This window comes from Danio rerio, chromosome 4 (assembly GCF_049306965.1).
Source record: "Danio rerio strain Tuebingen ecotype United States chromosome 4, GRCz12tu, whole genome shotgun sequence".
Lineage (NCBI taxonomy): Eukaryota > Metazoa > Chordata > Actinopteri > Cypriniformes > Danionidae > Danio > Danio rerio.
This window is the reverse complement of record NC_133179.1, coordinates 68,669,497-68,682,164: the sequence shown is the minus strand read 5'-3', so window position 1 is coordinate 68,682,164 and position 12,668 is coordinate 68,669,497. Positions and strand designations below refer to the sequence as shown.

The following is a 12,668-nucleotide window of genomic DNA, read 5'->3' as shown; positions in this document are numbered from 1 at the left end:
TCCTAATTTTTCACATTTATTACACGGGGACTTTAGCAGCTGGACAATTTGGAGCATTAGCCAGATGGGAAGTAGACCCACAGCGGAAACAAGCTCGATTAACCTGTGCAGTAGTTTGTGATTGTTTTTTACTCACATGTTTCCCCCGGAATTTTAGACGCTGTGGTGTCCTGCCATGCTGAGCAGATTTTATTTCGTGCACAGGGGCCGCATCTAATGTTTGTGCGTGCTCCACGGCGGTCTCTCTTTGACCCGCTAATAACATTGCATCCGTCAATGTTAACTGCGGCTGTAATAAAAGCCGTTCCCGAATACGTGGAGAGAATGCTTTCTCTACCAGTTGATCTCAGATCATTCCATCCGTGCGATCGCTGAAGTTACAGTATGTACTTAGCTCACGTAAAGCAACAACATAGTCCTTCACGGATTCATCCGGCCGCTGTGCACGTTGTCTGAATTTGTGTCGTTCCACGACGATGTTTGTAATCGGCTGAAAGTGTTCTTCAAGGGCTTTAAAAGCATCAGTTAGATTCTGACCTGTATTGGGTAACGTATAGAAAACTCTTAAACCCTCGGCTCCCAAGCACTGTAGTAAGACAGCACGCTTCCTCTCTTCTGGCCACCGATCTCCTGTAGCATCGATTGCAACCAGATAGTTTTCAAACATCTTCTTCCACGTATGAATCGGAACTGGGGGCTGGCCCAGGCATGTTAAAAACATAGGAGGTGTAGGTAAACTAAGTGCTGCCATCCTCGTCGCCAAAAATGTGGTATTTAGTATAGATTTGTAAATGAATATCAGCCGGACAACTCTGCTTAGCTCCACACTACTTCACTTTTATTTCTCTTCTCTCCCTCTCCCTTACACACACCTCTCCTGACACCTAGTGGTCACAAACAGTAGTAATAGGACTGAACATTAAACAACACAACAACTATCTTTTTTTTGTTTCAATATTTTTTATTGAGTTTCAGTTTTTCAAATATGAAAGAACAACAATACAAACCCCAAACCCATACCAATCCAACAGCGGGATAGCGCTCACATTAGCCAAAAATTAGCAAATAAACAATTGTACATGTAGGTTTAAATACAAATACAAATAAATAATAATTATTATAACCATAATAACAATAAATAAATAAATAAAAAAACACACAAGAAAAATTAATAAAAACATAAAAAAAAAATTAAAAATTAAAAAATTAAAAAAAGGAAAAAGCATTTATTCAGCTAACATATAACCATACAGACCATATGTAAAATCAAATTATTTGAGATTTTCCACAAAATCAATAAAAGGTTGCCACACCTTAAAAAATGTTCCCTCCGACCCTCTTAATGAAAACCTGATTTTTTCTAAATGAAGACAAGACATTTCTCTAATCCACTGAGCATGAGTGGGAGGATGAGAATCCTTCCATTTTAGCAAAATAGCCCTACGTGCCAATAAAGTCGAAAATGAAATGATTTTACATTTTGAAGAAGGCAACTGTATATCCTCTGAAGTAACCCCAAACAGTGCCACCTGTGGATCTGGATCCAGCTTGTGCTGAAGAATCACAGATAACGTGTCAAATATTAACTTCCAGAAATGCTCTAAGTTGGGGCAAGTCCAGAACATATGAAATAAAGTGCCTTCAGCACAATTACATCTATTGCACAAAGGACTGGTACCTGGAAACATTTGGGCTAATTTAGTCTTAGAGATATAAGCTCTGTGCACTACTTTAAATTGAATAAGGGAGTGTCGGGCACACATTGATGATGAGTGAATTTTTTTAAGAATATCGTTCCATAGATCATTCGAAATTGAACCACAAAGATCCTCTTCCCAAGCACTCTTAATGTTATCTGTTAGGGTAGATGATTGGTTCAGAAGTAGATTATACAACATAGAAATTGAGCCTTTAGCTAGTATATTACAAGAAAGAAAATAATCTAAATGGTTTCCAGGGAGCAAAACAGGAAATTCCGGTATGAGGGATCTAACATAATCTCTTATTTGTAGGACTCTGAAAAAATCAGACTTAATCAACCCGTAATGTGATATCAACTGATCAAAAGATGCAAACACTTTGTCTATGAATAGGTCTTTAAAGCATACTATTCCCTTATCGTACCAACTTCTGAAAGAACTGTCTTGCATTGAAGGGGGAAAAAAAGGATTTCGAGCTATAGGGCTGAGAAGAGAAAAGCTATCAAAACCAAATGACCTCCTAAACTGAATCCAGATCCTTAGTGAATGTTTCACCACTGGGCAGTCTGTAAAATTGTAAGAAATCAATTGCCGCTTGGCCGCAAGTAGAGCCGGAAGAGAAATTTGATTATGAGCATGCATCTCCATATCTACCCAGGATGGTTTATTAGGCTGCAAATGATATTGCCACCAATACAGTGTATTACGCATATTCGCTGCCCAATAATAAAACTTAAAGTTGGGCAAAGACATCCCACCCTCACACCTGGCCTTTTGAAGGTGTGCTTTCTTCAACCTAGGATGTTTGCCATTCCAAATGAAATTAGAGATGACTGAATCTAAAGATTTAAAAAAAGATAAAGGAATAAAAAGAGGGAGACTTTGAAAAAGATACAGAAATTTTGGAAGGACCGTCATCTTAATAGAATTAATGTGCCCTATAAGTGATAACTTTAAAGGCGACCACTTAGAGAGATCTTTCTTAGTTCGCTCCAAGAGCACACCAAAATTATGTTTAAACAGCTGTTTATACTGGCGGGTAATACAAACACCAAGATAAGTAAATTTATTTTTAATTATCTTCAGAGGCAAATTAGAGTACTGCAACTGCTTATCTACCATGTTTATTGGGAAAAGTTCACTCTTTTGTAAATTAAGCTTATAGCCTGAGAGCCTACCAAAGTTCTCTAGCAAAGTTAGAGCCGGGGGCAGGGAAATCTGTGAATTAGATATGTAAAGCAGTAAATCGTCTGCATATAATGTTACCTTGTGCATGGTATCCCTTCGTGTAATCCCGGCAATTTGCTGACATTCACGTAGAGCGATTGCCAGTGGCTCGATGGCAAGAGCAAATAATAATGGACTTAATGGGCAACCCTGCCTGGTTCCACGCTGCAGATTGAATGAACGGGACTGCAACCCATTAGTTAAGACTACAGCAGAAGGTGTATTATATAGTAATTTAATCCATGAGAGAAAGTTAGGGCCAAATCCAAATTTTTCTAAAGCTAGAAAAAGGTAATCCCACTCTACTCTATCGAATGCTTTCTCAGCATCTAGAGAAACTACACATTCTGGAATAGAGTGGTGCTGAGAGTAAATTATATTAAGCAAGCGGCGAATATTAAAAAATGAATGGCGGTTTTTAATAAAGCCTGTCTGATCAGGAGAGATTATGCTAGGGAGGACATTCTCCAACCTTGAGGCAATCACTTTTGCTAGAATTTTAACGTCGCAATTAAGTAAAGATATGGGTCTATAGGATGTACAGTCCAAAGGGTCCTTATCCTTTTTAAGCAGCAAGGAAATACATGCCTGACTTAAAGTAGGAGGGAGAGCCCCTGACTTGAAGGAGTCTGAAAAAACAACTGTAAAAAAGGAGTGAGCTGCTTAGAAAATTTTTTGTAGAATTCTGACGGAAAACCATCAGGACCTGGGGCCTCATGTACGAAGACTTGCTTGGAAATCTTACTAAAACATTGCGTACGCACAAAGCTGTAAATGTGCGTACGCAGAAAAAATTTCAGATGTATGAAACACTGCGTACGCCGAATCTCACGCATATTCTTTTGTACATCCGAATGAACGTGAAACTGAGCGCAACATGCACGAGCGCAAAACCCCTCCCTGCCTCCTCCCCCGTATGAATATGCTAATGACTATGCTAATGGAAAAACCCAACGAAAAAGCAAAGGCAAAATCAAACAAAAAGAGAAACTTTGAACAGAATGTGAATTGGAGGTGCTGCTTTCGGAGGTAGAACGGAGAAAAGCGGTGTTATTTGCAAGTTTGTTCTCCGGAATTAACAACAAAAGAAAAAAATAGAGTGGGAGAGTTTAGCTGATACGGTTAACACAGTTGGGTCTGAACATCGCACTGAGTGCATTTGAAAAAGAAATAGTGTGGTTTATATCTGTAAACTGTTGCAGTACCCTTACCAGGCTCAGTGGCGCACCTCATAAGAAGCATATGATCATGTACTGACATGTTCGAGCACAATCTCGGTTCGAATCCAGCGTCTTATGAACTCTTTCTTCTTTTTTTTTCCCGCTACATATCAGATTTTGCCCACTATTTATCACGAGAAAGACAAGTAGGAATCATTATTAAGTTTGTGCATCATATTTTATTTGCACATTTATTGAATGGAAATGTTTCTGATTCACGCATGCAAATTTATCTTCAGATAGTGTCTTTATAGCAATGTGCGTGCAGTAGATAGCTCAGATTACATTGGGAAAACAGGCGACCGCTGCAAATTGTGCTTTAATGTTTAGCTGGTCAACTGTATGGTATGGAAATCTTACATACCTACTATATGAACCCGTCTCATACAGCTGCCATTGCAAGGATCAGACACTTTGTAGAGAAGAATTTAACACAACTGCCTCTAGGAGTCGCCAATGGAAATAAAACAGACACGCACAAAAAATGTGCGTACGCCTGCCAGAAAGCTGCCGTGAACCTGCGCCAATTACCACGTTCAGTTCATTGTTAGTAAATCCAAACGTGAGCGATTCTGAGCGTGAAACCTGGCGTACGCAAAGTTTTTGTGCGTACGCAGCGTTGATACATGAGGCCCCTGGTGATTTTCCAGATTGCATGACGGAAATAGCAGCTATCAACTCCTCCTGTGAAACAGGTTCCTCCAAAGATTTGCTAATGTCAGGGGGTAAGGTGGGAACCTGTATTTGATCAAAAAAGTTTGTAATATCTGCTCGTGAAGGGGATTCAGTAGTATATAAAGTAGAATAAAAGTCCCTAAATTTATCGTTAATGATGTTTTGGTCAGTTGTAATCTCACCATTATTTAGACGGATACCACTAATAATTTGCTTTGCCTTGAACCCACGCAGTTGGTTGGCTAATAACTTTCCAGATTTTTCCCCGCTCTCATAAAACACGCTTCTAGTTCTTCTCAGAAGGGACTCTATCTCACCAGTTGACAGTAAATCCAACTCAGCCTTCAGTTTACAGCGTCTCTCATATACATCCGAGGTAGGTGAACTTGCGTATTGTGTATCTAATCGAAAAATTTCATCAGCTAAGGATATTTGTTTTTCTTTCAACTTTCTCTTCTTGGTGGCATTATATGAAATGATTTGGCCTCTGATATATGCTTTAAGAGCATCCCAAACTATTATATTAGAAACATCTGGGGAAATATTAACACTCAAAAAGAAGGAGATTTGGTCAGAAATAAATCCAACAAAATCATCATCTGCTAAAAGTGAGGTATTAAGCTGCCAGCTCCTCCTTAGAGAGGGCAAGTTTGAAAACTTTAAATCAAGAACAAGGGGGGCGTGATCTGAAATAATAATACTTTGGTATGCACAGTAACAAACATCAGAGATCAGAGCATTGTCCAAAACAAAATAGTCAATTCGAGAATAAGAATGATGAACATTTGAAAAAAAGGAGTATTCTCTTTTTTGTGGGTTTAGAAAACGCCAAATATCGGAAAGAAAATTATTATTCAAGTATTTAGAAGATCTACTGGGAGCACCTAATTTAGAAGAAGAGCGGTCCAAGCTTGCGTCCAAACAGCAATTAAAATCACCCCCAAGAATAAGAGAATGAGAATTAAGATCTGGAAGGAGTGAAAGGGCATGTTTAAAAAAAGTGATATCATCAAAATTTGGGGCATAAAAATTTGCTAGAATTAAATTCTTTTTACATAAAGTGCCTGTAACAATAATGTAACGTCCGTTTTTATCTGCTATTATGTTGTTTGGGGTAAAAGGCACGTTCTTGTCAATCAAAATTGCCACACCTCTCGCCTTAGCTTGAAATGATGAATGAAAAAACTGCCCATTCCATTTCTGATTAAGATAAGGATGATTCCTATTATGCAAATGAGTCTCTTGCAGAAAAGCAATCTCTGCTTTGTGCAATCGGAGATGTGCAAGAACTTTATTTCTTTTCACTATGTTATTTAGGCCCTTGACATTCCAGCTTATTAATCTCAACTCCCTACCCATAGTTACCAAAAAAGTGGGCTGTAAATGAATTGTGGAAATAAAGAAAATAAAAATAAAAGAAGGAAAAATAAATAACTAAATTAAAACTAAAGACCCACATATAAACACTTAGTATAGAAAAGGCTACATATAAAAATATGAAATTATCATGGCACCATCCCGTAACGAACTCCAACCCTCCCACTAGATCAAGCCAACCCCATAGACACGTTGTTATTAACATAATACAACGTTCAAAAATCCCCCATGCAATTTACACTCTTCCTTTATCTCTCCTTACCTTATATAAACTCAACCCTGTGTTTCAGAAAGTCCTCCTTAAAGAACATGACATCTTTTATTATTAGAACAGTGGCATAACTTTTCCACCTTATAAAAACGCAATCAGGTAAAACTATTTAAAAGCGTATAACGGTAATGTCCTCTACGAAGCATTACGGTGAGATCCTAGAAAGTTCTTGGCCTCTTCAACCGAGGGGAGCCACTTTTGCTCACCGGCTTTTGTCGTAATTCTCAGTCTCGCCGGGAAGAGGAGGGATGGTTTGAAACCCAGATTGTAAAGTTCTGTCATAACTCCGCGATATTGTGCGCGTTGCTCCACAACCTCAGGGCTGTAGTCATCGTAGATAGCGATCGGTTTGTCCTGATATTGTAGCGATCCCCTTCGTTTCCGAGCCTCTCGCATCACAGCCTCTTTAATCTGATAGCGGTGAAGCCGAACTATCACAGCCCTTGGTTTTCCTCCTTGCTTCGGTTTGGCCACAAGAGCGCGATGCGCCCTGTCGATCTCCGGTGGGGATGACAGGATTTGTTCGCCCATAACATCCACAAGAAACTGCGAGAAAAACACAGATGGTCGAGGGCCCTCGACGGATTCTGGCACTCCGATAATTCTGATATTATTGCGCCGACTTCGACCCTCCAAGTCTGCCGTTTTAGCTTTTAGTTTAGCATAGCTCTCAGTTAGCTCAGAACAGGTCGCTTCTAGCGAGATAATTCGCTCACTGAGAAGGTCGGCATTCGATTCTAGCGAAGATATTCGCGTACCTTGATCCAGCACCGCTGTTTGAACTGAGTCCAGTTTCGCTTCCAAAGATATCAAGGCGGCTTTAAACTCAGTAGACAGGGCCTCTCTATGTTCTTCCAGAAGGCTAGTTAAGGCCGCCATGTTAAACTCCGCGTGCGCTGCGGTACCATCGTCTTTAGGAGGGTCTTTTTTCCCATATTTGCCGGACTTCAATGCCATTTTTAGACTTTTTAAGCGTTAAACATGTTCACAGTCAAGCACTAAGTGGTAAACAAATAAATAAAGTGGTGGAGGATTAAGGAATTGAAGAAAAAAAAGAAGTCCACAGGGACCTCGAGACAAGCGCGACTACTCCATTCACGCCCGCAACCGGAAGTCTCCAACAACAACTATCTTTTAAGAATCAGCAAATATGAAAGTAAACTCCATTGTCTATTATCGAAAATAAAGTGATTCCGTACTTTAAATCTCCTTTCTGGTAAGAGTGGAATGATCACGCTGATGTTGTTTTCTCCATTCTGTCTATTTTGACCTTCTCTATGCTGATAATTATCAGGTAACACTGACTACGTTTACATGGACATTAGTAATGGAATTATTTGCCTTGATTCAATTAAGACAATAGTAAGATTTAGGTGTTTAGATGAGCTGCTTTTTGAATGTTCCTTTTATGATCCCGTTTTACATGTTACAGCACTTAATTTGATTAATGTCATCGCATCACGGCGCTATCCGCATTTCCTCCAGTTTCATGTAATTTCGGTTGTTTCCTTTTTTTGTCAACTTTAACTGCAGTTTGGCTCTTTCACTTTCATTCTGTAAGTTTTCATGCATGCCCCCTGTGACAAACGAGATATTGGATGCAGCTATGAACTGCTGGAAGAGTGTAGTTTTAATGGAAGTTCATACCGCATGCTGAATGAAAGAAAAAAAACTTAGCATTGCACGATGCAGGTGTCTTTGGTTTGCACTGACTCTGTAGATGCAGAGAGTGTCAAACAGCTGTGTGTGTCTTATACAGAGTATTGTCTTAATTGCACTAAAATCAAATTATTGATACTCATTTAAGTGTACTCACTGACACAGACACACACTCATACACATACACACTCATACACTATGGTCAGAAACTGGGAAACTGGAGCTAGGACTCAAACCAGCGACCTTCTTGTTATGAGGAAAAAAGTGTTTCCACTAAACCACCATGCATCCCTCTTCATTATATCTTCTTCTAAACGTGCAAGCAGGCAAAGCAAATGCAAGAGCAGGAGTTAATTCAGGTAGCCCTGTTCTTCTTTCGTTATTGTATTTCACTGCTGCTTTTGATACAGTGGATCATGACATCCTCATTAATCAGCTTAGAGCAGGGGTTTTCAAACTTTTTCAGCTGAGGGCCCCTTTGTGTAGGGCGAATTCTTTCGGGGACCCCCAAAAAATAAAAATGACGCCACCCCCTCAAATTAACAACTGTACTTAATTTTTTTAAATTGTATTATTCAATACATTTATTTTATTATATATTATTCAATAAATCTATATTATACACTATCTGGATTAATTTTTGTAAGATGTTAGTTGAGTTGACATGGTTTCAGTGCTTCAATCTATTGATCAAATCTTCATGCACAGTGTTTATTGTGGTCTGCTCTCACTGGATTCCATCAACCCATATTTTGTGTTCGAGTCACCACGTTTACACAGTTTTTTATGCCATTTTTATGCTTTTTTCTGCCTATGCACAGCTAGACTCTTCTGTATTTACCCTCACAGCTGAGAGTCTAAATGTATCTAAAGATTTAAAGCTTTGAAGTTTTAAAGAGTTTTGTCATTCATCAGCCTGTTAACAGTTAACTGTACTGTTGTAACTAGCAATACTACAATGGAGGCTGTAGTGGTTCAGTGTGTTTTGTTTATTTTTATTCTTTTTTTTGTGCACATCATAATTTACTCAGATCGACAATCCTGACTTACACTGATAAAAAATAATTTCCTAAATGCAATCTAGAATTGGGTATTCAAGTTTAAAGAGCCACAAGTTTTACTTTGCATAATTTTAGAAGCTTTGCTGACTTTAAAATGTTCATACCAGTTTGTTCTATTAATAATAATACTCAACATTACATTTAATTTAGTTACACAAATAAATATGAGAAAAAGTGGAACATCTTAAAAATATGCATTTATATTCAGAGTATTAAAATTTGATCAGATATGTTGAGCTCCATTAAATACAGAGCACTAATACATTTTAATATTTAATAATTAATTAGCCCTATAACATAACACAAACAGATACATTATAATTTTTATAGGCTATAGTGGTTTTATTCAGGGTGTATACAATTTAGTTTTTTTTAATCATCCAGTTATGAACCAATGTGAGTAAGAGGTCCACTGCAGAGCTCATCCAGCTGTCATTAGTTTAACAGGAGTGAAACTCTGAGCACTCGCTAATGTGATGACAGCTTAATTCATTGTTATTGCAGCACTTTTTGCTTTACAATTTTAATATGTTTGTTTGCCAAAGAGGACCGTCTTATATTTGTACAATGCAAAGTGTAAAGCCTGTCTCACTGTGGACGAGGTGCAATGTTGTGCCCTGTCTTTAAAATATATATTTTTATATAATTCCCTATGAGTAAAGCCTGCGCAGAGAGGCGCGCACTCCGCAGCACCCAGCTGATCGATTACTTAGGAACGCAAGCCATAAACAGGGAAGTGCTTTTAGCCTCCGATAATGTTCTTATTGATCATGTATTTTACTGAAATATTGTCAGTAAATAGACCTGAGCATTCATTTAGTTGTTTAGCGTAAAAGAGGTAAGCGTAAGTTAAAGGTAAACGCCGTCAGGTGCGGCAGACAAGCGCCAAAAATCACAGGAAGCGCCCGGCCAGAAGCGCTTATTCAATAAAAGTCCCCGTGCACAGAGGCGAGCCGCTGCGCTTCTTTTCCTGTTTCACAAAAGTGTCAACTGCATTGAAATGACATAAACATAAAGCTTAATTTTTGCGGTACTTTTGAGCTCAAATTATAATAAAAATATATTAACCTTCAGAATGATGCGGGACACAAAATTCATCTATGTGGGCCCATTGATTACCGCTTATCTAAAAATTTTTGCGGCCCCCCTAGCGCCATCTGGCTGGAGGGCCGCGGCCCCCAGTTTGAAAACCCCTGGCTTAGAGAACACGCTGATATCCAGGGTCTAGCCTTGGACTGGTTCTCTTCATATCTGAAGGATAGAACTATATCAGTCAGTTTGGGCAACTCTTGTCCTTCTGTCATTCAATTAATGTGTGGAGTTCTGCAGGGCTCGATACTGATCCGGTTTTGTTTTACCTTTACTTATTTACGTTGGGAAATTTTTTTGAAAAACATGGCATAAATTACCATCTATATGCTGATGACTCTCAAGTCTACTTCCTCATAAAATCAAAGGATTAATCCTCAATCCCAAAGTTGAAGTCTGTCCTCTCTTTTAGTGATTTGGCGAAGGTTGTTCATGCCTTCAGCTCTTCTCATCTGGATGCACTTTTGCGCTGTGTAAATCCTATCAGTCAGAGTAGCTGTTAGCCGTATCAGTGTGAGCCTGAATCAGACAGAAAATGACACAGAGGACACAGCTGAAGCTCACGTCTGCTCTCTAAAATATCATCTGACAAGTGTCTGTCACATATACTCAGAATAAGCAACTGTAAGTCATATGAAACATTCTCATATCTTTTGTGAGTTCAGTATCTGAGATGTAGAACGCAGGGAAAGCGTCCGCATAGAGAGACACTGCAGCGCTGCTGAATATTGTGTGTTTACAGCGGTTTGATGATAAATATGAATTTTTAGCTAAATTGTTAGCAGTGCCAAACAGCATTTCTCGTTGTTTACATCCTTGTTTATGTCTTCGCTACAACATACCGTTGATGCTAGAAACTGTGTCTGATGTACTAGAGAAGATTGAAACTGCTGTACTAGAGACAACTGAAATGTTGGACATGGCTGGATAAGGCTGAGGAGCTGCAGGCAAGATTACAGGGCAGGCAGTCCTGATCACTGACATGGAGGAATCTTTAGAAACAAAAACAAACAGCAAACAGCAATGAATATATTTATTTATCTTCTATATTTCTATTATATTTGCATCTGTTTCACTTTATTTTGTAAAGTGCTTTTAGATGCAACTTATAAAGATTTTTGTTAATTAATAAATAAAACAATAAAAAATATATCGGCTTGCAGTGTTCGTTGTTTAATAAAGAGTTAATAAAGTGAGAAAGCCATTGAATTGTGTTTTATGGACATAAATACTATTAAATGCTAAAATCACCAGATGTGCTCACTAATTAGTGAAGTTATACATATTAAACACACTAGATCAACACATACTTATCGTGTTTGTCCTCTACAAAGGCTACAGGGCTGTAATCTCACTGTTCAGTGCTGTGAGAGTTTATCTTCAGCTCTACAATCCTCAAACTGTGTGCTGAGAGAGCTGGACCTGAGTAACAATGACCTGCAGGATTCAGGAGTGAAGAAGCTCTCTGATGGACTGAAGACTGTGAACTGTAAACTGGAGACACTGAGGTCTGAGTTTAAGCATCTGATTGATTTTTTTGATTGATTGATTTTTTTTTTGTTTTGTTTTGTTTTATTTTGTTACATACGACTGATCACATTAACAGTGTGGTATTTAGTAATGTGTGCTCTTTCTCAGATTGGCCATGTGTAATCTCACTGTTCAGTGCTGTGAGAGTTTGTCTTCAGCTCTACAATCCTCAAACTGTGTGCTGAGAGAGCTGGACCTGAGTAACAATGACCTGCAGGATTCAGGAGTGAAGCTTCTCTCTGATGGACTGAAGACTGTGAACTGTAAACTGGAGACTCTGAGGTAAATGATTCTCCACTCAACAATAACTACAGGTAGATGGTTTCATATTAGAGCTTTTCATGCTTGAACATATTAACCCTGGGTGATACTAAACCCAGATAACAGCAATTTTGACTGAGAAATGGAGGAAAATCTTCATTTTCAGAATGGGCTGTCCTCCATTATGCTGAGCGCTGTATGTGACTTATACAGCCGCACATATAATATATATTTGAAATAGTGTAAAACGTGTTCGCCAAACTCTCTTGTGCATTAATCCAGCATTTAATAATCATTTCTGAATGAGTCTGAGACACTGAAGTAGAGGAATGACAAACGCTTTAAACACAAGAATAAATCAGATTTAAACATGAAAAACAATTACTGTAAATCTAAATCATATTTGAAGAGCTTTAATATAGATTTCACTAATAGTTGCAGTCTCAGTTCACTGGTTGAAAACTTTACCAGGTTGTGTCTGTCTGTGGGTGTCAACATTCAACATTTCTGTGTGAAAGTGAAGCGCAGCAAGAACACAAATAAACATTACACCAGTGTTAATCCTGTTTCAGAGCAGAACAGTGGATCTGGAGGTGTG

General features: G+C 38.5%; 2 protein-coding genes across 2 annotated transcripts in view; one reads left to right on the top strand and one right to left on the bottom strand.

Moving 5' to 3' along the window:
• The window catches only part of LOC137491476 (tripartite motif-containing protein 16-like), a 157,370-nt gene that overhangs the window by 48,255 nt on the left and 96,447 nt on the right, over positions 1 to 12,668 (bottom strand). The window lies entirely within an intron of this gene.
• LOC137491252 (NACHT, LRR and PYD domains-containing protein 3-like) overlaps positions 1 to 12,668 on the top strand; it is a 41,845-nt gene that overhangs the window by 19,852 nt on the left and 9,325 nt on the right. The window contains exons 8-9 of the mRNA XM_068220410.2: positions 11,614 to 11,787; positions 11,918 to 12,091. Of these exons, the coding sequence (XP_068076511.2) occupies positions 11,614 to 11,787; positions 11,918 to 12,091 (348 nt within the window). The remainder of the gene's footprint in view (positions 1 to 11,613; positions 11,788 to 11,917; positions 12,092 to 12,668) is intronic.